Source organism: Macrobrachium rosenbergii, chromosome 23 (genome assembly GCF_040412425.1).
Source record: "Macrobrachium rosenbergii isolate ZJJX-2024 chromosome 23, ASM4041242v1, whole genome shotgun sequence".
NCBI lineage: Eukaryota > Metazoa > Arthropoda > Malacostraca > Decapoda > Palaemonidae > Macrobrachium > Macrobrachium rosenbergii.
In genome coordinates, this window is record NC_089763.1 from 22,859,451 (window position 1) to 22,886,813 (window position 27,363).

General features: G+C 34.6%; 1 protein-coding gene across 15 annotated transcripts in view; it reads right to left on the reverse strand.

Annotated features, from left to right (window-relative positions):
• Window positions 1-332: 332 nt before the first annotated feature.
• Window positions 333-27,363, reverse strand: part of Sec71 (ADP ribosylation factor guanine nucleotide exchange factor Sec71) — a 42,871-nt gene continuing 15,840 nt past the window's right edge. For 13 of the 15 annotated variants that reach the window (XM_067125432.1, XM_067125441.1, XM_067125437.1 and 10 more), the window contains 26 exons: window positions 26,329-26,563; window positions 25,634-25,803; window positions 25,222-25,400; window positions 24,553-24,766; window positions 24,191-24,350; window positions 22,639-22,796; window positions 22,241-22,331; window positions 21,941-22,091; window positions 21,208-21,359; window positions 20,031-20,159; window positions 18,952-19,081; window positions 18,446-18,607; window positions 17,931-18,199; window positions 17,588-17,763; window positions 17,210-17,382; window positions 16,664-16,824; window positions 16,256-16,408; window positions 13,598-13,705; window positions 13,270-13,302; window positions 9,367-9,502; window positions 8,548-8,729; window positions 7,930-8,085; window positions 7,408-7,579; window positions 5,716-5,834; window positions 4,014-4,148; window positions 333-3,034 (listed from right to left, as the gene is read on the reverse strand). In XM_067125432.1, coding sequence (XP_066981533.1) covers window positions 2,825-3,034; window positions 4,014-4,148; window positions 5,716-5,834; window positions 7,408-7,579; window positions 7,930-8,085; window positions 8,548-8,729; window positions 9,367-9,502; window positions 13,270-13,302; window positions 13,598-13,705; window positions 16,256-16,408; window positions 16,664-16,824; window positions 17,210-17,382; window positions 17,588-17,763; window positions 17,931-18,199; window positions 18,446-18,607; window positions 18,952-19,081; window positions 20,031-20,159; window positions 21,208-21,359; window positions 21,941-22,091; window positions 22,241-22,331; window positions 22,639-22,796; window positions 24,191-24,350; window positions 24,553-24,766; window positions 25,222-25,400; window positions 25,634-25,803; window positions 26,329-26,563 — 4,114 coding nt within the window. In that variant the 3' untranslated portion in view covers window positions 333-2,824. The remainder of the gene's footprint in view (window positions 3,035-4,013; window positions 4,149-5,715; window positions 5,835-7,407; window positions 7,580-7,929; window positions 8,086-8,547; window positions 8,730-9,366; window positions 9,503-13,269; window positions 13,303-13,597; window positions 13,706-16,255; window positions 16,409-16,663; window positions 16,825-17,209; window positions 17,383-17,587; window positions 17,764-17,930; window positions 18,200-18,445; window positions 18,608-18,951; window positions 19,082-20,030; window positions 20,160-21,207; window positions 21,360-21,940; window positions 22,092-22,240; window positions 22,332-22,638; window positions 22,797-24,190; window positions 24,351-24,552; window positions 24,767-25,221; window positions 25,401-25,633; window positions 25,804-26,328; window positions 26,564-27,363) is intronic. The other 2 variants (XM_067125439.1, XM_067125440.1) reach the window with 1 other exon arrangement.

Sequence of the window (27,363 nt, forward strand, 5' to 3'; positions counted from 1 at the left end):
CTTTCAAAACTTTGTTTATACTGTAATACATTCTAACACCGTTATATTTTTAGTTCCTTCATTTGGGAACGAGCTTATTCAACCACTGTTATCAAAATGATGGCATAAATAAGGCCTTGTCACAGTCATATAAACATATAAAGAAATCTGAATACGTAAAGCATTTGATAGCAGTACTACATCTTGTTTCACTGTTCTGATTACAACCAAATAAAATAAATGATGAAACACCGTATTTTGATGGGAATTTAAAAACTTTAATAGTTGCATAATGTTTACATAAAATCTATAAAAAAAAATTGTTGCATCAGGAATAAAATCAATCATTCGACAACTTGCAATGAACTTTTATATTCTATAACATAGTATATATATATTTATATATATATTATCACAAGAGGTATTCACAGACTCTCACACTGGAGAAACCTACTTGTTCAATTTTCGGTTACCGAAACATAGAGAGGGGATCTTGGAGGGCAGACATTGGCACTCCAAGTCACCAAAAGAAATTAACATGGGTGCTGCAAAATAATGAACTAATTTTATGTCATTAATGAACTCTTTGCAAGAAAACAGTGCAGATGTCTGTCCTTCAAGACAATTGTCTGACATTCACCAAAAGAGGCCAAAAAAAAATAAAAATAATGGGTGCTATAGAACAGCCTGGCATCATCAACTGGCTATGAATACCTCCCCCTAAAACAATTTATTTTCTATATACAGCTTACATAGAAAAACAGTCTACAGCATTCTAAGCAATTTCCTTCCTCAATCAAATGAAATCCAAAGCATAACATACTATGGCTCATTCAAAAAAAAATTACTCTGATAATGACCACTGAAGCTTTAAGAAGGATGGATAAAAACAAATGAGGAACTTACCGACACTACAGAAGCACCAGTGAATGATGAACCCAATTCTTCTATTTGGTAAAGTCCTTTTGTACATACCTTGCAATGAAAATCTTCAAGAAAAAATATTTAAAATCTACACCCCAAGTGACATTTTCATACGAACTGGTATTTCCCTTATTGAGCTCAAGCAAAACTAATTCCATCCTCGTTTATATACACTATTTAGAGTACAAAGATCAAAGAAAACAAAATTTTCATATCCAAAAAGAGGCAAGTTATCTTTAACACTATGCAGCTGGATTAGCCACATCGATTTACCATCCATCAGTTATACAGCAGCTAGTGCATGCTTGAACTCAGGTATGGCGAGCTCAAGCGAAGCACTCTACAAACCCCCAAGTCTGATGAGACCAAGGTAATAATAATCTGAGTAATAACACTAGTAGACTATATTATAAGAAGAGCTTTACAAAAAGGCCCCAGTATATCCCAAGCCAACTGATGATTCCAAACTTTCTCAGTTGGTCCACCGAGCAAAGACAGGCAAAGATTAAGTTACCAAGCAGTTAATTTCACCCAAGGGTAGATTTGTTTCTATTTTGAATTTCTGAATGAGCAGTTTCTCCTACAAATGGGAAGTGACTGTGAAATCAATATTGCATAAATCAGAGAGAGTTTACTAAACTGATCTTATTCTTCCTGTGAAAACCTAATTAAAATACCTTTTAAAACATATACATCACAAAGGTCATTTAAATCATTCCTCAAAACAATAACATAGTTATCTGAAGCTATCTTATGTTTCTATGAATAAAATTAAAAATAGCTCAAGACAAAATATTTACAACTGACGAGCAAGTACCTTTACAGCCCGAGGAAAGAGCTTTTTTGTTTATTTTTTTATAAAACATAAATAAATACTACCCGGCAAAGATCATTACATCACAAGAGTGAAGTTCCCAGCCCCAAGGTAGCATTGAAGTGCATCCCAATTTTACAGTGGGATGCATTCCAACTTCACTGAGGACTCTTCCAATCAATCAAAAGAAAAATTAGGTATGAAATTGTGACTTGTGAAAATGCTTGCAAAGTGCAAGGTGATCTGTATAATGAAAGGATGCATTTCAAACATACAACCACCGGCAATAAACTAAAATACTTTTATCCATTTACAGTAGTGTTTAAAGGAAAATGTGACAGATTGCTTCGACACTTACGTTTTTTTTTAACATCCTTACATTAAACCGCAATGATCTGGAATGCTTCCCAACACCATACAGCCACTCAAAGATGATTGGTAAGGCATGCAAAAATTATTAAATTTATTTTTGATCCATACTATAAATGATGGTGATGGTGATGATGATAATGACAAAGGTGATTATGACTGTGAGGTCTTGCCAGCGACTACTAAGCACCTGGGCACTGTAATCAACCACCCACTCAAGAAGGTGAACAAGAAACCAAGCTTCTTCTCTACATTTCATACTAAGACTATTTATAAACATAACTGGAATGATTCAACAGTCCACTCTACTAGCCAATACTCTATACTGTTTACATATATGTACTGCCCTACTGTATGTGGTAGTTATTATACAACATGATTAAATCTGAAAATAGTTTAAATGCTCCTTTAAAAAAAAAAATTGACAATTCAGCCTCATTTCAGAATTTTATACAATTTTTAACCAATATTTTCTTATAAAATTATGCATAAATATAACACGCTTACTAACTCTAGGAATACATCATCAAAGTATTTCTAATATTCTCATTGCACTCAAAAGTCATCACCACAAACCTTCTCCCCCAAAGAATGTACAAAGTTTCATTATGAAATACCTTACAAGATCTACGATGTCTTCCATGACTTTTACAATGCAGAAATTTGTACAGTCACCGATAGTCCTTAAAAAGTGATCGTAATTAACTTATTTGGCAACCTCTATTCTATAACTAAACATTATTGTTCACTGGGTAGTCTCTCTCTCTGAGAAACAGAGTTTGCAGATGAAGTTGACATAGTGTGGCTGCGGATACTCGGGTGCGTTATGTTGAACACAATGCCAATTCGCAGGAAGAAACGCCGCAACACAGCCCGTAATTCATGCTTCAAGTTGAAGCACATTATCTCGCACAGGAAAGGATAGTAGTTAGATGCATGGGCTGCAAACTGTGGAAGCAAAGGAATGATAAATCAACTGGGTACACAATTCAGGGCTTCAACAACCCCTTCATGTTCAGAAAAGGTCAATATATATAATAAGAATTTATACAAACTGTTCCTATCCATTACTCCTTTCCTATCCATATCCAACAACAGACTTCACAAAAAGCAGCTTCATTTTGAAATGAAAATCAAACTACTATTTGAATAAATCCAGGATTCCATCACCAAAAGTAAGTAAATGGCTTGTGATTGACAAGGTCAAACACTAAAAATATTCATGGCAATTACTAAGAGCAATTAGCAATCATAAATTATTAAAGAAAAATCCTATGATCCAATGGATATATGAAATAACTATACAAGACCCAGTTAAATTACTTAAAAGTCTTTAAAAACTTCTCATTCTTAATCCTGGGCATTACATCAACAGGACAGAATTTGTGCCATATTTATAATTTTCTGAGATTTTACAAAGGATTCTAGAAACATAGCCTAGTGCTACTAGTTAACAGTCTCATGACAACTGCACAACTTCCCTATTTTTTCAGTAATTTTTAGCCAAATTGTATTTTATTGATAAGCAAGGTAGAGTAAGTACTTTGAAAAGCAAATCTTGCATGGTGATGTTGAATATAGTCCCAGTTTCTGAATTCAAGGTATCTAATTTCAGGAAAATTTGGGCAACTCTGCGAGTCTTGTCAGTACTGCATGTACAGCATTACATGAGATCCTACTACACTGGACTTGAATAATCATATCATGCTGGTAATATGAGTGAAAATTTTTCAAAAACATAATGAAGATTTTCATTTGGTGTGCAAAGGAAAAAAAAAGTAACTGAGTAACTGGTGCATGAACAAACCTGACGGCAAAGTACAAATCCATCAAAATTTTATGCAGGTACCATAACAGAAGACTTTGGAAAGCTCATGTAACAAGAAAATTTATACTGCCCTGAAGAGGAGACTCTAATCAAACTCACCTGATCATTGGACATTTTATGAATATTTGTTAGGAACAGAAGAATAAGGTTGGTCCAAGCTTCACGGTGCGATTCAGGTAAACTAAGGAAATACTCTAGGCCTGAGCGACAAACGGATATTAGTCTCTCTTGAACCTGAAAATATTAAAATTATGAATAAGTTTCCAAGCTATTAGCACTAGAAGAGGTCCTCTATGTAATATTTCTGAAACTACAGTATAAGTAAGGATAAAACATGGAAAATGCTGTTACAACATCAAAAAGCATTTTTAAAAATTCCCCTATCATTATACAGTACTGTACAGTATATCCTAATTTCTACAGAATGAGACAAAAAAATGCACTCTGAGAGCACATACCTCATTCACTGTCAATCCCTAAAAGCACAACACTGGTTGTCCACACAAAATCTCACAGGTTACGTGGGGTATGACCTCCAATCAATCATCTTTGAAGAAATTCTAAATTTGGTTCCCAAATTTAATATTTCTCTTGAGCCTACAATAACATATGAAATTTGGCTGAGCAATGGCTCTTGTTGCTTATGCAAGGCTTCATTTTACTTTGGTCTGATTGTCTGCTTAATAACATTCTGTAAACTGTTTCATCTGAACTTTAAAAATTTGACAAAGAGTGGACCTTGTGACTGTGACACGCGATGTAATTTTGAGAGAAGAGGCCTTTTATGGGGTGGATATGTCCAGTTTCAAATGTTCTAAACTTAAGAAACCAAACCCTTACACCATTACAGGAGATTTTGGCAGGACACTTCAATCATGCTTCTGCAAAGAAAGCCTGGCTAAAGGTTGTCTTGCCTTTTAACCTGTGAGAATTCACTCAAGATTTTATCTGGCAATTTCTGGCCTGTAAAAATAGGAACTCCTATTGGTGAAGTTTGCGGAGGTATGTTGCCACCGAGTGCTTTTCATTCTCTGTTGTTTATGCTCTTACAACACTATACAGTATTCCTATAAATACTCTCTCTTGTTCATGCTCCTAAAACACTACCTTCCTATAAATATTGTTATAATATGTCAATTACAGTAAAAAGGTGAAGTATCAAGGTAACGAATTTTTTCACCTGCATTAATGATATTACTCACATTTCTAATTATATATTTTTTTATCGTGTAAATAAAATAAGCTTTCAATGCATTAATTATATGTGCAGATTATTCCATGTCTTTAAGTACAGTATTACTTTTTTCATTAAATCAATATCTTAAGAAATAACAAAAGGTCTATGACACAGATGCTCAAGTTGTTTCTTCAGTAAGCAATTTATATAGTATTTTATATGTTGAAATACTCTATGCTGGAGAAATCAGTATCCCCATAACTAATTTGCATGCCTTCTAATGAAAATTTATTTTATACTGCATTCAAACAGAACAAGTAATGTAATCATTACTATGTATATACAGTAAACACATTTCTTCCAAATAATTTATTCATATTTCTAGAATTTTAATTTTATTTTTTAAAATACAGTACTGGAATAAAAGGTGGGGCACCACTAAAACACAAACCAGCCGAGTACACCCTGGTTTAAGATGAAAATAAAAGAAAACACTGAAAGTCCTGGTTTAAGTAGAAAATAAAAGAAAACATTGAAAGCCTCTGGTTTAAGCAGAAAATAAAAGAAAACACTGAAAGTCCTGGTTTAAGCAGAAAATAAAAGAAAACATCGAGAAGCACAAACCTGAGGCCATTCCTCTTCTCTGGACGGATCACCCAGCATGCGGAAGAGTATTCTAAGTGCACATGCCAACGATTGGGTCTCTTGTTTGAGGAGGTTTGGCTTCACACTACCCTTAAAGCCTGAAAATAATAGATATCATTACAGTAAAATCTGAATAAATATTGAGTAAATGTCATCAGCCTTAAAACTGCTTATGTAAAAATGGCAACTCTAAAACACTGAAATGATTGTTAATTAAAATAAATTTTTAAGGGTACATTCACATAAAACTAACAGCAAATAGTAGCATTATTACCAGCACTATGTGAAAGTCTTTTATACAAGACATATTTTCCATTGAAATTTTGGACCTATCGTTAATTACTGCTGCTATCTTCAACAACTGATGATTAATCATAGTCTACTATTAAACAACTAAGAGCCTAATCTTTTCCTCCCCAAAAATGACAAATTTTTAAAGGGAAAAACCCGACAAGCTCAAAAACTTCCATAAAAATCTAATCTTTTTCTTACTTCACCACACTTAACCCAGTCCAATTCCTAACAAAATATTTTGAGTAATCATGAACAATCTATCAAAAACTACTCTGAAGATTTGTCCTTTGAGATTCCAATGACATCAAATGGGTCTAAAGCAAATGTTGAAACCTTAAAATGGCACCCACACAAAATTTTTGGCTTGCTTCAACTCGTCATTTCTGCTTTTTATTTTTGATGTTTTCTCTTTTTGAAAAGACAAGAAGCGTACTTATTTATTCACTTTCAAAATAAAACCAAAGTCACCATTATACCAGGAAAAATATACATTTACAGCGAGTGATGAAAGAAAATTATGCAACGCTTATAAGTAGTCAGTATGACTGCCTAGACAAGTTTAGCTGTAAGGTAAAACAGTAATCTAAAAGGGTTAATATACCAATTCCATTCCCTGAGAACCTAACCTGTCCCAACCAGTCACAAGTACTGTAATATTATTTATGCCAATGGGCCCATAAATACTGTACTTTTCATAAAGATTACATTCATAGAATACTTGACTGTTTCCCATGTAATTAATTTACATGGATAACTAACATAACCCTCATGTGCTTCCCTCATAAATCTTTCATACCAACATCCTACTTCATATCATTACTTAATGGACCATTTAACAAACTCAAAACTAGTTTTGAATTATTGTAAAACAAAATTCTAATAAAACCATTAACTCCTTGACTCTTTTTAAATGTAAACAACCCACAGAGGGATCCTTCTTGACCTGATTGGTATACATAAGTGCAAATAATTGAAGATTAGTTACAAAGAAGTAAAGAACTGTATGATGAATGGGGTTGTAAAGAACAAAAATTAGGGTTGTACTGAACAAAAATATCTTGAATTCACATCATATGTTCTTTCCTATTTCCAATCACATATTCTTATGCAAATAACTGAATTTCTTTTCTTCATTTGCTGTTCAGATGTATAAAAACCCCTCAATAAAAACCAATAAAAATTTTTAATGAACCTGAAGTAAACATTTCAATCCAGACTCCAGTAAACTCAGTTACTGAATGTAAAACAATTTAACATCAATCAAACATTCAATATTCAATAAAAAAAAATCCAATCAATTATCTCTTGATTCTAAAAGAAAAATCATAAGAAAATTGCCTTAATAAACAATATAAAATGATGTTGCTAAACACCTACCAGCTTTCCACAACAGATTTCTTTGTTCGTGATTTGAGTTAAAGGATTTGGCAAAAGAATGTGATGCCATGAGACAATCGAGGAGGGTGAAAAGCTGACTTGAAGACAGATGGCGATACATCCCTTGGTCTTCTCTTTGCTCTCTTGAAACAGGTATAGGGTCATCACCAGCCTACGAAAAAGTAATTAGTAAAGTACACATGCATACAAAAATTTGGCTATGTAATGGATGCCATTTTCTTCTCATTGCAACTGAAAGGAAAATCAAAGTTGAGGATACATTTTACCCTTTCTGAAGTATCAGCATCTAATTATTGCTCCTCAGACAATGTTCTCATATTTACAGTACTAAGAACAGTAAATCAGAAAGTATATCTCATAATGAACAACCTAAAGAGGGATAAACTTGGAACACCAATGCAGTCTAGCAACTGGGTTCAGCAGCACCCTTGAATAAATCATATGTTGTTAAAGAAACTGTATAATTACTGTAAAATGGAGGAAATTTCCTAAAAAATTTACCTGGGCTAAAGCCAGATTTTCTTGGTCTTCCTTCTTGCTCGTTGCAGGGAAGAAAACCACGTTGTCAATGCACTGAATTAGCTCCAACTGGACAACGCAACGGATTAACAGCCCACTAAATGCTCTTGAGTCCCCATTTACGTTTCCTCCACTATTCTGCAAAGTAAAAGTCATAACAATGAACATAAAATAATTTTATCATGCTTCCTCCTAAAAGCTACGAATGCAAAAATTTCAATGAAGCCAAACAGTAGTTTAACCTTCAAGTCCCCTGACATAAATTACTCAACAAATTAACCAAAAGTTTCACAGCCAGCCACCTATTACAAAGTAAGATGCTTTGATTCCTACTTTGTAGATAAAATTCTCTTATCCTTTAATATACCAACCCCACAATCTGCGATGTTAAAAAGTACATACTGTACATTAAATGTCATACACTTTTTTATCTTTACCCAGAACAATATTGATGTCACTGAATTATCAAATGTACTGAGTTCTTTGATCATTTCAAAGATACACAGGAAAAATATTCACTTACTACAATGAAATAAGAAGCCAACCCACTCAAAAAAAAATTAAACCTTAGAGAATGATTACCTAAAACCTTGGCCTCACCTGAAGCTGAGGACTGGATTCTGGAGGTCTCCAAGAGAGGAGTGCATGTGGTAGCGTAGAGTGGAAGATATCCAGAAGGCACTGGCAAGTTTTATCCCATGTGCTCTCTGTGAATTTGGGCCCATTGCTAATCACGAGATTCTCCAAACAGTTGGTGCCTGATCGCGCTAGCTGCTCATTATCTGTAGTAAGTCCAAAAATGAATGAAAAAAACATATAGCTTCACAAGTTCTTAAAATTAATATTTAAGTCCAAATTACTGCCCCAGTTAAAATAACCACCCTGAAAAACAGTCAAATTTCATGAGAAGTCTAAAACCTACACAACAAATTCCTCTGTGACTTTTCCTGTGTCGGAACCAAAGCAAAGAAGGCCATTAACAGGTGTTCATGTGCTAATTAAGTAGCAATCCAATAGTTATCATTAATTTCTACCCTGACTGAAAAAAAACAAAAAGAAATTCAGTACCCCTTCAGTTCATCAAGTGGGAGTTTCGCTTTCTAATGCTTAAACACTCCGGGAAGTAACAAAGACTATGGGGAAGTCTATGCTTCAACATTAAACCTATACTACTAACCAGTAATTTCAAGCAATTTCTTTCCAAGGTCAACCTGTGCTTTACACTTCCCATTCAATTAAAAAATCTTTATAGGCAAAATGCATCACATCTATAAAATGCATCACATCTAAACAGGTGGCAATATAAAATAAAAAGGAAAAGAAAAACATCATAAGAACATAATTACAAAGTAACAGAGTCTAAAAAAATTGAGGTCAGATAAGCTTAGAGGTTGCTGATTTATGAGTTTTGAAGCTTACCTTGCTGTACACACCAGTGAAGTTGAGTATATAAATCTTCCAACAGGATGGGACTAAGGACTTCAAAATACTGAGTAAACACATCCACAATAGAATATAGCGCGTGATTGCAAGTTGTGGTCATCCACTCATTTTTCTGTAAGAGATGTTTTTGAAACATGCAGTAAGTTCTTTCTTTATTCATTGATACCAGAATAAAATCATTTGTTTCTAAGTTTAGAGGAGTACTTTCAAAACCTTTTTAACTTAATTCTAGATTTACTTTGAAAGTCAATATTCCCTGATCATTAAGACCTATTGATAATTGTAAAAATAAAACATATCTGTCCTAGAAACCTTAATAATATGAACGATATTAAAGATTATTGAAAAAAAATTGTGTAAATAATGTTATAATTGAAAAGGACTGTTAAAAATATCATAATTTCAACATGAGAGCCTATGTAATGTTCTGTCAGTAGTCAACATAGGTTGGTTAAAATAGGTTACTAACATTCCTGATAAAACTGCCTCATATTAAAATAATGTTAGTTAATATTACTACATTACAAGTAATGTATTAATAGCAATTTACATTCTACAAACTACACCATGTATATAATTTACTGTGCATGATTTATGGAACTGCAGTCGTTAACCATGCAATATGAAGTTCTCTAAAATCCCTTATCTAACTTCTACATGCACAAAGTACAGTATGATGTGAAATGATATGCATCTTCCATGCCTATATTGTAATGTTTATAACATCTATAAATGTTATCGTACACTTAAATATTAGAGTAAAATATGTGGACATCAGCATTATGCAACATGTGAGCTGTAAACAACACATTTGCACGCACACATACAAGTCACTCAACTCGCCATCACCAATTGTTTCAAAAACTGAGTGTAGAAATTATTTCACCAGCTCAACTAACCATCACCAATTACTTGGAAAACATTAGAAAAACACACAAACCTGTTCAACCATCCTTACCTCACCAACAGCACTTACTTCAAAGGCATTATAAAAAGTACAAAGGGATTATGAATACTCTAGGCATTATAAATGGTACAAAGGGATTATGAATAATCTAAAAGAATGCTATGTCAAAACAATTACTCAATAGTACTTTCTGTAACTAAGTGCAGCATTTCCCTAGATTTTTTTTCTTCAATAATGACAATTACATAAAAAAGAAACACAGATGCTATCTGATATCATACGAATGCTTTTAAAGATTAGAAATCTCTTGAGAGTTACAACAATGATGCTTGTTTCGTGCAACAACAAAGCAAGATGTTACTGAATGCACGACTGTTTTGTAGAAAAATTAACCTGCTGAAAATACATTTGGCTGCCTTTTTTTTATTCAACCAGTTAGGTATTTACAAATAGGTGGTGCAATACATCACCATTAGATTTTCAAATTCAATTATGCCACAGCATGTCACCACCTATGTGATGCATCTGTGTGATACTTTGTGAAAAACAAATTACAATTCTGTTACACGATTGTAAGTATGAATAATGTCCCTAAAAGAGCCAGGATAATGGCACACACCAGTAAGTCATGTCATTTGAATCTGTAAAACGTAAAACCATACAACCATACATGAACGCCCAGTCACCACATCATGGATGAAAATCTTACAAGTGGGTATTCCCATAAGATTAATAAAGATTTTTCAGAAGAATCCCAACACCTGGAAACTGAATGTGTAGGGAGCTCAGCATGAATTTTCTCTATGTTGATACGGGCAGAAGTAAAGTCTGAACTTAAAATTTACAAACATATGACCACTTCATTCCTGATTTATCCAAATGCATGCTCCGAACTTTCCTGCTACCCTTCCATTCCTATCGGCCTGTGTCAAAACCACTTAAAAAAATTCTCTTCTTGTCTTGGCCTGCAGAAACTGAACCACTCACTACTTCCAAAAGTTGTTATGGTCCTCTAAAAAAAAAATAAGTGTTGGATGAACTTGCAATATTCATGTTTGCTGAAACAGATTTTTTTCAAGTGAACCAAAAAACAAACAGAGGCCTTTAAAACTACTATACCCATTAATTCTTTCAAAAAAGCCTGGAAATTATACCTAGATAATAACATTGTCAAAGAACTGGTTTGAGTTGCCCAAGTACCGAGGAAAATGTCATTTGAATATTAAACACACACAAAACTACATATGGCAATACTCTTATTTTTCTTTTTGCTGGGTTAGTGATGTAATACTATCCCTCCAGGGGAGATGATAAAACTTTATGCAGATAAAGTTTGAACTAAACTGAGAAAACAACACAAACCTCAGAGCAACACATTACATTAAAATTATCTATCATCATGGTCACCTACCTTAAGAGGCATTTGCTCTTGTAAGTCAAAATACCTGCTTTAAAAATCTCAAGCCCTCCTGCACTTATTTTGTCTTATCAAATCATAAATTCTTAAAGAACCAAATTATTCCACCAGCAACTTTTCATAACACCTGTCATTACTTTCAGAATGTAAAAGTTTTAATTAAGCACCCCAGTTTTCAATGCTTACTAAAGTAAGTCTTGCCAATTAATAATAGCTCATTTGTTAGTTATGAATTCAGCATCTAAGCACCTTAACTATAATTTTTAATGCTTAGTTTTATTCCAGGCTTGGTTTTGGGGACCTAAACTAAATCGTGAAATGAAAGATGACCTATTGTTGACACCAAAACAGAGGAGAGGTGGAGAAAACATTTAAAGGTGGATGAGTGAATGGAGAGGAGTGAAAATCAAAGTAAGCAAAACAAGGTTCATGGTGACTATAAAGAAAGCAAAGAAAATGCTACAATCAGGAAAGTAGTCATTAGGTGGTTGTTGGAACGGTGTGAAGAAAAGCTCTGTACTGAATAAGAAGGATGGCGTCATAAGATGTTCAGGATTACACATTATACATGGATTATGACATTCTGAGGCCAAAACTGTATTACAAGAGCAAATGTTGAGGAGAAGGGAGTTGAGAACTAAGTTGTAATAGATGGTCAGGTCTTGGAAAAGGAGCATTTTTATTAACTTGGGAACACATGGGAATGTGAAGAAGGGTGACAGAGAAAGTACAGAGAGCAACTGCAGCATGAGAGATGCTACATTTCTGGTATATAAAACTACCATTAATAGAGACAGCAAACAAGTCTTGTACCACTGTATGCAGCAGAAACTTGGACACTGACAAGGAAAAGAGATTTTGAGGTGGAACCACAGCATGTCAAGATGCACTGCTGAAGCATGGTATAAAGACCGTATTACGAATTAAAATTTGGCCGAGATGTGGGAATCTGGAGGAAAGAGTGAGCTCCCAAAGATTAAGATAGTCTGAACATGTGATGACAAGGGATGAGGAACAGTTAGTTATAGAAGCAGTTGATAAAAGGGGCCTATTGGGAGTTTCAGCCAAAATACTACATAGCCGAAGAGTGAGGATAGAAGTCATTTCACATCTAACCTAAAAAAGGGAAAACCTGAAGTACAATATTTATGATGATTATGGAAAGTTGATATTACTCTGGCAAGTAGTGATCTAACCATTTTAAATGCAATTAACAGCTAAGACATTAAGCCCATTTAAGGAACTTTACATTGTCAAATTCTCTACGTGAAATCTGTGATTAACCACGTTACAACTCTGTACAAACACAAATGCAAATACTTCCACATATATTTGCAATGCATTATTGGGTAGTCAAAGAGCCATTTGCTGGATAAGAAATGAAGTACTATAACCAGAGTGAAGTGGCTGGAAAATATTCATGACGAGTGTATGAAGCTGAGCCCCACTACACATTAGTAAAGAGGAACATATTAGTAACATGCAGTTATGATAGCAAGAAGTTTAGCTTAGTTTACTCCAGCGAACGAGGCTTTTGTAACGAGGAAACACCAACCTCAGTCTGCCTCTCGCTTAACTCCACTGTGCTCTGTGATAAAAGGAAAATAATCATTAAGTATTTGAAACAGAGGAGTTAATAATTCATTCTCCCACCACCTTAGTATCTGAGAGGGTTATAATCAAACTGCTACTGAAACAGCTTAATGCATTATTAACTAAAAGGAAAATACAGCAAACAAAAATTAAAGAAAATACATGAACTTATTCTGAAATCAAAAGTAACTAAATGTAAAAATAAAAGCAACTATTCTTCGAGGCAAAATGCTTTTACTGATATGGCTAGCCTATACCTAAAATAAATTCTGGGACTGAATGACACTCACCTCGGTCTGCTGTTCTGGAAGTTTCATATTGTCGAATATTCTGAACACAATCTGGAAGAGATCTTTCCACCAGTGCGATGCATAGGAGCCTCCATAATTTTTCACAACCTACAAGTACATCATAAATGTATGCATTAGCCGTGTTGATTTTTAATAAAATGCTTAACTATTTACAAAATTAACTACAAATATACCTCTACCAAAGAATACAAAAGATTACACGAATCAAAATTACCCTTAACCTTACAATATTTTCATTAACCTTACAATATGAGTAATTTTTTAATGAATACGATTTGAAGTGCAAAATATTTCAACATTACCAATACAACAGATCATCATCAAATGGTAGCATATGGTTTCTGAGAATTTATTTGTTTCCATTTCCCACTTCTCTCCCTTCTTTTTCCTCATTTATATATCTTTTCTGTGTTTCTTTAATTAATTTTCACTGCTTTACAATATGTACTTACAAACAGCAAAGGGCAAAAGATAACCCTTGAAGAAAAGGCACAGACACAGAAAAATAGAGAGAGAGAGAGAGATATGACTTTGTACCAAATCCCTGCAGGAGATTTAAACCATTCTTACACTGCAGAAAGTCACTGGTCATGTAAGCAGTAAATTGATGCTAATGAGAAGGTTCAGTATTTCTGGAACTGCCCTGTTATGCTCAAGTGGTGAATCCCTTATACTCCTATCATGTTGCCTCAAGATCCTTGAGCAGGAAAAGATACCAAATGAGTGGCATGGGAGTATACTGATCCCAAATTTCAAAGGGAGAGGAGATGTCCAAGAGTGTGGTAATTATAGGGGTATTAAACTAATGTCCCACACTTTGAAGATACTGGAAAGGATGATAGATGCCAGACTAAGGGAAGAAGTAGAAATAGGTAAAGAGCAGATGGGATTTATGAAGGGAAGAGGAACAACAGATGGTATATTTTGTCTGAGACAACTAATGGAGAAATTCTCAGGAAAAACAAAGGACCTACATATGGTATTCATTGACCTTGAAAAGGCTTCGACCAGTCCCCAGACAAGAGGTATGGAGAGCCTGAGGGAGAGGATGGTGCCAGAGAAATGCGTGTGATTGATACAGGAGATGTGCCGGAATGTATTTACCAGAGTGAGGAGCAGTGTTGGGGAGACGGAGGGTTTTGAGGTGAGAGTAGGATTACACCAGGGTCGGCTCTTAGCCCATTTATTTTTAACATAGTGATGGGCGTTATCATAGAGGAAGTAAGGGAGGCAGTACCCGTGGAACATATTGTATGGGATGATATTGTCCTGTGTGCAGAGAGCAGGAAGATCTGGAAATGAAACTGGAAAGATGGAGACAAGTACTGGAGGACAGAGGAATGAGAATAAGTAGATCTAAGACAGAATATGTGTACCACCAATGATGGGGTGATGGGGAAAGTGTTCAGCTTGAGGGAGAACCAATAAAGAGAGTTGAAAATTTTAAGTATTTGGGATCCTTTGTTAATGCTGGAGGGCGTATGGAAGAAGTAAAACATCGGTACAGGCAGGCTGGAACAACTGGAGCGGCCTCGAGTTCTTTGTGACAAAAGAGTACACGCTGAGGTTAAAAGGAAAATTTCATAGGGCCCGACGGTAAGAACAGCAATGATGTATGGCACGGAAACAGCAAGCTTGAGAAAGACAGAGGAGAAGAAGATGGATGTGGCAGAAATGAGAATGCTTAGATGGATGGCTGGGGTGACGAGAGAGGATAGGATCGAAATGATTACATTAGGGGGTCTACTAAGGTGGTGGAAATATCAAAGAAGTGCAGGAGGGGAGGCTGAGATGGTATGGACACCTGTTGAGGAGAGATGAGGACCACGTTGGTAGACATACTATGGGGATGGAGGTCCAGGGAAGAAGAAGAAGAAGGAGACCAAGAAAGAGATGGAAGGACTGTGTGAGGAGACCTGCGTGAGAAGGGAATTGATGAGGCAGAAGCACAGGATAGAAATAGATGGGAAACGGCTCATCGAAACAGCGACCCCACATAAAAATGGGAACAAGCTGGGAAGATGAAGATGATGTTGCCTCAAGAGCCTCTTTCTTTGCTTTTTGGAATTCTCTTCCTGCTCCTGCTTTTCCTGATTCATATAACCTTTCTTCCTTTGAAAGACAGATCTATTGCCTCTGTAGTTGAATGCAGAAATGATTTCCTTTGTGATAAAACCCTGAGCAGGTAATGATAGTGCTATCATTATACATTATCTGAATTAACATTGTTACCTATTATTATTGGGCAGTTTACCAAACCATTAATGATAATACCACTACATTCAAACATGGATGTAGTGCTATTTTTAAAGGGCATTAACAGAAGTGAAAGTTATCTAATCAAGGGAATACAATTTTCAATCAAACAACATTCACTCATCCCCTATAAACCCATTCCAGATTTGTTCAATATTGCCTTAATTAATTTTGTAGGAATTAGGAGAATTAGCACAGTAATAAGTGTGCAATGTGCAGTATATTCACCCTGAAATATTGTACAACCATAACATTATGCAAGCAACTTAAAATTTACCATCATTGTAAAAGTTTATATTTCCAAAGAATGTTCATATCTCAAATATGCATATTAAATGATAAGAGCACTATGATAACAAAATTACATACTGCCATACTAACCTCAAATAATACAGTCAACGCCCTAGTTCTGACATCCAACTTGCAGCGTGTGATGATGCATGAAAGTTCGAATAAGATGGGGAACCAGCCCCTCACCCATACTCGATCTTCTGAACAAACAGTTATGTCTTCTATGTTGTGATCGCGAAATACCTGCAATCATATTGCACTGAACTGTTAGGAAGAACATGTTATAACTTATGGGTCAAGATTAATTCTATGACACTGAAACCTACTGGATTTAAATACATTGAACTTTAGCCATAAATCCTCTCAAATGGTATTACAATTTTCTTTGCAGATATGAAAAACAGAAGAAAAAAAAACAACAGTATATGCAATATCAATGGACGCCTTGTCTTACCAATGGTTTTTTTATAAGCAAAATCAATAGGCAGCTCATCATACCTGTGGTTTTTCATCCACATATCTTGCACAATCCCTGATGAGTGATATCGCTTCCATGCTAGTGTCTGGGAAACATGCATTGCATGCAAATTCGCTTAGGCACTTAACAGAATCTTGAAATGAGTCTATGACGGTCATGAAATGCTTTTGGTAGATTTGAGCTGAAAGGTGAAAAAAAAATTAAAATCAGACTAACTGAAAATATACTTAATAATGAAGCTCCTATTAAAAGATAATCCATATTTACGAAAAGCTTTCAGTAGGGCTACCTGAAAACCTATGTTCATTTGTATGGCCTGCAAACTAGTCTACTGCAATAAGTTCCCCAATAACATCTACAGTGCAAAACAACAGGAATTTCAGACCACAAAACTAAAACTCGCATTCATTTACTTTTGTTTTAATTATTTACTTTTACCAGAATGGTGTAATTCCTCACTCATGATGCTAAAAACAAACAGAATACTGTATACCAGCTCCAATATTTCTTCTTTAATACTTACCATCAAATTTCCACATGAATGACAAGTAATAAGTGTTACTTACATATGATTTCTTTAGTAGTTTCGAACGCTAGTTCAACAATATTTTCATCTAGATCAGATGCTGCTAGGTGGTATACACTAAATATATTCTTCCACCCAGATTTAATGTTCTTTGCTTGAGAGTTGACCATTTGTGTGATACATCTAACCACCATGTCTTTGATTACTGGAGACCTGAAGACCAACATAAAAAAATCTTATTTGAAGTCTTTTAATTCACTCAGAAGGATGAGTGCACAGAAAATCTTCACACTGTCACTTGCATTATGATTTCTTTGACTTCTTCATCATGTTTACTATCTACTTTTGTGCATGATTGCAGCAGAAATATAGTCACAATCATTCTAGACAAAAATTATTGGTGCAGTCCCACACTAACCTATTCTTCTTCATTATATGCTCAAATGGACGCAAAAACTCCTTCTGGAAGCGGAAGTTTGAGAATTCACCCTTCTCAATGAACTTCATGGATAACTGTCGTAGGGAATCTACAGCAAACACAGCAATGTCTTCATTTGGATTGCAGCCAACTTTGTTGAAGTGTTCACCTAAGACCTGTTGCCATGGAAAAAAAACATTATCCAGGATTATTCCACTTCCATTCCCAGTTTCACTAATTCATCAAACTGACTCACATGATAAAGAATAATAATATAAGTCTACAACCATCTAAGAATACTATGAAACTTTCCATGATAAGAGTTCTGAAGGATAACACTAACCTCCCATATTCTGGACCACTGCAACCTGATACGACCCATGTTGTAGTAACTGATCTCTACAATTTTCTGTAAAGAGAACATGCGTGGAGATGGTGCTGCTAGTTCTTCCAAAGATACTGAACACAGAGCTCTGACAAAATGGACAACAGAGTCTCCATCTAACCTTGTGGACCCTGTGAATATTCTGTCTACTGCCACAACAACGCTCTGAGACGAGGTTTCTCCCATGGATTCTTTTATATGTGCAAGTTTCTTTTGTTCCCCTGTAACTGTAATGCAGAAAACTATCAGTATGACATCCAACAAAATACAAAAGTGTCTCCAAAGACATAATTAATACAAATGAATCCGTTATGCTTTTAATCAGAATATAAATCTAAAACAAAGTTCCAGAGACAAATTTGTGATTAAGGACCAAAAAGAAAACAATGAATTTCACCGGGAAAATTTTTTGTTAATTATTATGTAACTATGAATCATATATGCAAATTGACCAAGTGATCATCAGAACTTACTAAATTCTGGGAAAGCATCCAGGAAGTTTGAAGTTTCATGAGGCATTTTAAGTCCTGAGTCTTTTATGTACTGTGGTTTAACACCTGTCCCAATCAGCTGTGCCAATTCCAGCTGACTAATACACTTTAGGATCTCCAACCATGATTTCCCTAAGTAGTTACCTGTAAAAAATTAAGTAAGATAATACTTGCTTTCACTAACTTAAAACAATAAAAAACACCCTATATAAACATATTTATCAGCTATAATGTATCATATATAAACATATTTATCAGTTGTAACAATTGAAAATCATGAATGAGAAATATTTTCAAAAGTTCTGTCTACTTGGAGGGCTAGATTGATTTCTTTAGTAATCATATACTTTTTGTAGACATAATACATAAATCATTCCAAAAACTGTAGTTCGAAGTGAATGAGTTTGTTGTTAAATAACCACTGGCCTACCTACAAAAATATGAAAGATCAAAATCTTGATTAGGTATAAAAAAAACATTATACATACCATCTGTATGTGCCACTGTAATAAGTGTTTTTATACAGTCAACATTCTTGGCTTTCATTTCAGTAAGAGGAGAGTTGGCAGTAAGAAGAGTAAAACGGGCGAGGCACTGTACAAACGCATCTCTCTCGAGCTTAAGAAGATACAAGAAAGTATTATTTTGAAATCTTTCATGTTGGATTAATACTGTCATAAGCACTACCGAAAAACAATTTACGTCTACAAAATGTCGAAACCAATCAAATGCATACATTTAACCCTTTGAGATTCTGATAATAATTATATAGTCCATCATCCATTTTCCAGCCTCTGAGTTCTGATGATGGCACCAGTCGTCAAAAAAAAAGATACTTTTTTTACGAAATCTGCCTTAAATCATAAAAAAAAGGGTCATAGGAAAATTAGAATGTGGCGCATATGGATGTTTTTTGTTGTTATGGAGACTGATATACATTCTTATTTATCATGAATTTTTTTAAAAGTGAGACACCATTATCCTGCTCAGCAAACTTACGCAACTCAAGTTTACTTTGCATTCTTTTGAATTTGCTTTGTGTTATCAAACTTAGCTCAAATAGTAATGAATTTAATATAACTGGAAGGGATATTTATCATATCATTAAGTATCTATTTTCTCTGATTTATTGTGACTTCTTTTTAAGAGTAACACATTTTCTATTACGGCTAACTTTTACTTTTACTGGTGACACTGATTTCTTTTATTTTTGGGTATACTTAAATATATCTTGATCAAGTTCAACTCTTTACCTTTTAAGAGACCAAATTCATTAACATAGCATGAAGCACAATGTTACAGAGAGCAATCAAAGAAAATTATTGCTAAGCATTTTCACTCAGTCAGTGAAAGGTGTTCTGATAAGCACAGATTTTGAACACTCCCCTCATCTAAAATCCTCAAAAGGGTTAATTGGGCATTATATTTCCACAATACAAATAACCAAATCCATTTTGGTTTCAAGCCAACCAATATGTTTCTTTAATATATTACCAAAAGGATATACCAGATAATATACAGTGAGATAAAAGAACCTATTTTACTCTGCAAGGATGGGTACACTTACAGTCATATGAAATATACAAGTAATTCTGATGGCACAACGCAGGCCATCCAAGCAGAGGGAAGCAACCTCTGCGTCATCACAGTCTTGCAGGCCAACAGAGAACGCAGCCAGGAAAGGTGTCCATGCCATCTACGGATGAAATATTTGAGAATCCAAATTTTTATTCCAAAATGGTTAATGTAAAGAAATTATACCTAAACAAACTAAAGAATAATTTTCATAAACACTTTCTTTAGAACTGACAAGTAACGTCACGTTTGGCTGGTTTCCAACCAACCTAATAACTAATGCCTAAAAGTTCTCCTAAAAAATATGAAACACCCATTAAGTCTACATGTCTATCTAAACTTTTGAGCATCAATAAGGATATTAAATTCTATAGAAAAATAAAATGGTGAAAGATGAGACACAATAAAGATACTAAGAATTCTACATTAAAATCTTTGCAATTTTTTTTTATATCAACGTGTAAAGAAGGAATCTGTAAAATTCTTTCTTTGTGATACTCCAGAATCTATTGCCCATTACCTGAAAAGCATCCATAATTCAATCTTTCAGCATATTCTAACTGTATTGGCTTTGATTATGAACAAAGGTGTACTGCAAACAGTCTTCCTTGTGCAGCACACTATGGCGAATACTTATACCAGGTCTTAATAGGGACTGAATCATAGGAAATATCAAGAGGTCTCAGTAAGAAAAAAATACTGCGAGATATACTAAGAGGTCTTAATAAGGGATGAATTTTCAGAAACACCAATGGACTTGACATGGGAAAGCCTAAGCCTTGACAAGGTCTCAAGTGTGGGAAATGCCAAGAGGTAATGACAGGGACTGAACTGTTAAAAATACCAAGTCTTGACAGGTAAGGAACTGAGGGAAACACCAAGGGATCTTGGCAAAGGCTCAACTGCAAAGGCTAAATTGTGGGATATACCAAGGAGTCTTGATAAGAATTAATTTGTGGGAAATAACAAGGAATCATGAGAATGGCTGAAGTGTATGATGTCCTATAGATCTAGACAAGGTCCATGTAGCCCACACTACTTTTATTCTCCAACCATCCTTCTTACCTAACTGTCCACCCTCTTTAGCTTTCCCTCCTATTATATTCACATTTTGCCTAGTGTTAGGATGATCTAAAAAAAAAAATTCAGGTACTATATATTCAAATTACCTTAAACATCGGACGAACATGTTCAACATGAGTGGCGAGGGTGAAAGTGGCATCGACGTGTGATGCTGCTTCCATCAACGATTTGGCAACATCAGATATGGTTTCCATTTCAAGATTAAATAGTGACTTTCTCTTCTTTTCATTTGAAACAGCTGAAAATCCAAATTTTTCTTTATAAGTTCTTGTTTATTACATGTGTTACACACATCAAGTCAAATTATTTATGAGGATTCCTAACTCTTACTCTTTCTTCACAATACAAGCAATAAATCTGCTCAAAAACTCTGGGTTTTACAATTAGAACTTAAAATAGTTATATTTGCATAAAACAAAAATTACAGAATAAAATTCCTCATTATTATTTTTAAAGAAATAAACATAGAAAACAAAGGCAGAAAATGGCTACACTGGGCACATACAATACTCCATGATAAAGAGGATACTATGGTAACTTACGTCTTTTTCGGAGACATTAGGTAAAGTATATCTAATTAAAAACACACCAAACAGAAATTTCCATTAAGTAGAAGACAAACAGCACACAGTAAGTGATGTGCTTTGGAAATTTGAGAAAATACTAGCCATATTTTGTCAACTCTGCAACACACTACTGTAAAAACTAGCTGGTTTTCTGCATCATTTACAATGCAATGTGTGAAGATTAACACAATGAAATGTAAATTTTAAAACTGATAATTTATGGCGAGTCGTACATCATTCTCTTATTATTTACCTTGCTTGCCCAGTTTGGTAGAAGTGGCCTTCATCTTGATTTCATTCCCCGCAATTTCATCATAGATGCTTGAGAGGTATTCTTCAGGGAGGTCCTTGGAATCATTGATTCCTCTGTTCATTTTGATATACTGTTCTTTTGTCATTTTATGCTGAAACAAAAGTATTGAGCTATCATAGTCATTATTAACAAAAAATTTTGTCAGTCTCTAAAGGACCTGATAGTATACTAACCACAAAATATAATTCTATATAAACAAAGTTACTATTGAACACCAGAGTTGTTTGTTTATCAACTCACCTTGACTTGTATGCTGTGCAAATCAGTGGTGAGCATAATTACGGAATATGCCAAAACGTAAGCGGCATCTGCACTCGCAAACAATCCAAGGCTGAAAATGTGCAAAGAAAAGGGTTTTAAGTAGTCAATTTTTTTATTCCTACCAGTATTTTTCAAGAAGTTTTCAGTTTACATGAGTATAAAGTATGGTAACATTATAAAAGATGGACATAACCATTTGGAGTGCAACACATATGCATATACTAAACCCAACTGTATCATTGAGTACAAACAGTAAAACTAATTTACAAAAATGACTTGTTTGTATCCAAATCTTTCACATGCATGTAAAACCAGCTTCAGGGTAACTTCCAGACACTGGGACACACAGCATCCATGTTTACAACCCATGTGCTTACTTGGTATTGCATTCACAATATCGAGACGCAAACTTCTCCATTAAACGATCAATTTTCTGTGCTTCCCCTGGTAATCTGAAGCCTTCCAAAAACATACGTAATGCAGGAACAAACTCACGGCCATGATAATCCATCTGATCAACATACGCACACATAATCTGCAGACAAAATTTTCTCATTTCAGAGGTTACTATAATTTTACAGCACCTTTATAATGTATATATTTCAACTCATTTTTTCATAATACTTCCTCTAACACAAAGCTGCAACAAGGAACATTTTGGCTGGAAAAGAAGTATCAAAACCTGTGCTGGAAAATGCAATGATCACATGACCTTTTGTACAATAACAGAGATAATTAGTGAAGTTAACAGGTGGTTCCTAGGGAACAGATTGGAAATACTTGTAATAACTACATTTTTATTTTCTTTTATGGATTCATGGATTACATATTAAAAACGAAAGTCACTCCAATTCATTAAGTAGATTACCTATTTTACTATAATTAGATATTCATTTACCTGATATACAAAAACAACAGCACAATACATTAAGAATATCAAAACCAAGTACTACAATTCACGACAGTTCTTGAATGTTGTACTAGAAGTGACTTTCAATATCATATTCTAAATTCAACATCATCCTTTGCACAATTAAGCAACACTTTGGAGTAACTCTCAACATACCTCTCGAGTTGCTAGACTCTTTGGTTCGCTTTCAACACAATAGACTGTAATATTAAGTATTTTTGTCATGCCAAGAATGTCAAGCTAGGATGATGTAATAAGAATATCATACGATGTAATAGGAATATCATACAACATTGCAGTTTCACCCCTCTGAAAAACTATGTAAAGCAAATGGTATTAGAGGAACAAGATTGCAAATTCCAAAATATTTGCATGCTCATGATTTATGGGTCAGAGCATCTAAAAATAGACCTGACCGTTTCTCTTTCAGCATACCTCATGTCTGATAAGGATTAAGTTGTTTAAAAGCACTAATATTTTAATATTTTCCGAGATAAAGATCTCACACTTTTTATATATATATTATCTATGGGCAAGGAGGATTCAATATTTTATGTGAGGGAGACAAGAGTCAACGTCTAAGTAAAATTTAAGTTTTCAAAAGTGAGATATGAAAGAAAACCTTTGCCATAATTCTGAATCAAATGAGGTATGTACCTCGATTTCGGCATGCATGCTCCATTTACTATACTCGTGTGCAGAGTTTGATTAAGGACTTGCTTAGTGGTTCAAGGTTAAATAGGAATTGAAACTTTCCCTTAACTTTTGAACTAGACGAGATACATATTTCAGACATATATTTCACACCTACTCCTCTAATAAAGCAAATGTGCAGAGTAAAGCTGATGTTATGGTCAATTCTAAGTTAAGGGGTCAAACAGCAAACTGCCTACACTAAACACATGATTAGTTCACAGGGCAAAGGCAGTCCTGAGCTGTACAGTGCTTTGCATGCCAAAAGCCTTAACCAGAGAGAGAGAGAGAGAGAGAGAGAAAGCGCAATGTTAAAATGTTCATACCTCTTTATTTACAGGATCTGCATCGCCTAAGAAGTCGCCAACTTGCATTTTGTCTAATCTGTCGTCATCATGGAAGAACTTTGCTATATCGTCAGGAGATGATCCTAGCAAGCCTTGAGCTTGTAAAAATGCAATACCACGTCTTGGTTTGCGATTGAACCTGCAATTATCCCAACATTAAACCTAAGGTTAAAATGACTACATAATGTACACCAATCAGTAATTACTTTAGACAAGTGAATAATACACCAACACCATTGCTTAAAGTTTCTATTTAACATTCACAGCATCAGGACCAGACATTTAATGGGTAGAGTAAAATATGGTAAACATTAATTAAAAACCTTATGACTGTCACTTACATTTCTATTCCTTGCTCCCAAATCTCCTTCTGGTGCTTAAGTGTCTGGAATTGCTCTGGGTTGTCAATGCCAACAGTTGAGCTGGTAGTATTTGTGGATGAAGACTGAAGGGAATTAATTGAGTTGTGAGAGCCATGCCTCGCTAAAGGTGTTCGACTTCCTTCTGAAGTGCTGTTGACTTCAACATCATCAGTCTCCTTTTTCTTTTCTTGGCCTGTAAATATGCTTACATGTAAACCCCTCTGGCTATGACCAGACATTTCAAGCCTGCAAGTACAGGAGACCCTCAGGGGTCTGACCATCTAACAATTAAAAAATCTGTTAAGTAACAAAGAACACATTCCACAGCCTACATTTGAACATTGTAAAGCTATCCTGCAGTTTCCTAGTGATTCCATACAATTTCTAGCCTAAAGAAAATTGTACTGTATGCAAAACATTAAATTTTTGTGATTTATCTAAACAAGCACCTCACCTAAAAAGATAGCCTACCAAAAACCATATTGATGAAGCCGAATATCTAGAAAGGTATTTCAAGTTGTGGTCTTTTGAGGTGTCACTGTCAAAACGATAGTTCAATGATGGAATTTTGAGAAAATCTAGTTTCTCCAGCTGTACTAATACTTTTATTGGCAGTAATCCGAACCAATTTTTAAATAAAATACTCACTTAGATTTGAGAGTGTAATGGGATTGACGTAAAGGTCTTTGGACCATTCGACCATACACTTTAGTGTAGAAACAAGGCACTCGAGACCCTTTATTCTCATACTGCGTTCTTGTATAGGCGTTGACCCATATTCTCCAGGCTGGCCTCCTTGAGCAATCTTACTGAGGTCATTCACTAATCTGCAAAACAAGAGTATCATAATATTAGAATAAAGCAATGACTAAACTGAGTACAAAGTTAGTAACTAAAGTCCATAAATACATAAAGTTACTGAATTCCTGCACTCACATAAACAAGGCTGCACGACTTCTATATTCAAATTCTTTCTTCTGGGGAGAATTTTTCTATTTGCCAGATTAAATGGATGTTAGCTACCTGCCAAGTTCAACAATAGGAAATTAATCTATCTCACCTTTCAAAGACATTAGCAGCATTGAGGTCACAGTCATAATTGACATAGATGTCAACAACTGACTGAGCATCTGCACAAATACGAGTGAGAGCTTGAATGACCATCCACTTATGCTGGAAACTGGAACTGCCTGCTTCCAGAATGTTGAGGAAAATTTCCTTGAAGAACACCTGAAAACAGAAATATTTTAGTCATGTTTCCACTGACATTATTTTTATCCTTGAAACAAAACACAGCACAGTACTTAAAAATCTTACCTATCTTTTTTTTTCCTCTACTCTTGTAATGGGAAACATTGGATATAAGACACACCTTAATTATCACAACATACTAACAGTTAGAATTTTGAAATCTATCTTCGCCTCATGGAAGAATGAAGTAAGCTATTTGAAGTAATTCTCACATCACTGGACTTGTAACTAACTATAAATTTCTTAAATACATATCCTCACTCCAATGTTAGATCTCTTTACCCATATTCTATTCTCATACTTTTAAACTTTCTATACCACTTCCTTTCGGAGACTCCCAAATACCTTCAATATCTTACAAAATTCAATTACGACTAGCAAAATGCTTCCAAAATATAACACAAATAACATTCACCACCGCTTACAAAACTAGTTTCACTTTATTTTTTAGACATACAGTACACAACTACTTTTTACTTTCCCAAAAAATCAAATAACACTTACCTCTATCTGCATTTTGAGATGAGCCTTAAAGTTGGACAACAGAGCAACAAAAATTGCCAGTGATAAATGGAATACCTCAGGAATGGGAGAAACTCCATTTTTACTGAGGGCTACACACAAATACTGCTTGATAGCAGTAATGAAAGTATCGTTCGATCGAAAGACCTGACCGGCGTTCTGTACAATAGATAGCAGCATCTCTAGGGACAAGATCTTTGATCTGAGTTCATGAGACCTGAGGAAAGAAAGAAATAACGCAAGTGAACACCTCTTTAGGGTTGTTTAGATAGTGTTTGGCACACCTTGCACACGGCCTAATTCAAAATTTGTGGCCGTGGTTAAAAAACTCATCTTAGGTACATTCCCTTGCTCTTTTATGAATTTGGCTTGAGAGAAAACTTATGTTGAACCAAATTACAGCCTTTAACATACTGAACTTATAAAACCAAAGAAAATTATGAAAATGTTTCAGTTATAACACTCCCAATGCTGTTTACTATAATATTTAAAGAACTTTCAGAATTTCACAAATTATCTTACCAACCACAAAATTATTTTTTCAAAAAATTGGCAAAATGAACCACAATTGTAAAAATATGAATGTAACACATTTTGATGAACATTTTCCATGTAAGTAAAAAAGCCTGAAACACTAAAATGGAATCTAGAGCAAAGTCTTTGTGAACATTCTTGAGCTTCAGGCATTGACTTTCACTTCTCTTGGTTTTAGGAGGTCACTAATTTTGACTGATTGATTGATTAATATTATTCATAGTTTTAAATTGTCAATAAAATCTTCACATCCAGCAAAGATACACAGTAGCACTGATTTGAAGTATTCAAAGTTAAATAACCTTCACATAAAACAAGAATACAGCATAGCATTGATTTCAATTAGAGATAATGATTACCAGTTGTAAAACAATGACTTTAACAAAGTCCGGCATCTTAATTTACCTTGAAATCTTTATTTTTAACAATAGTCTTTCTCGTAATCTTAAATGAGCAATACAGTTGGTTATAAATGATTTGTTT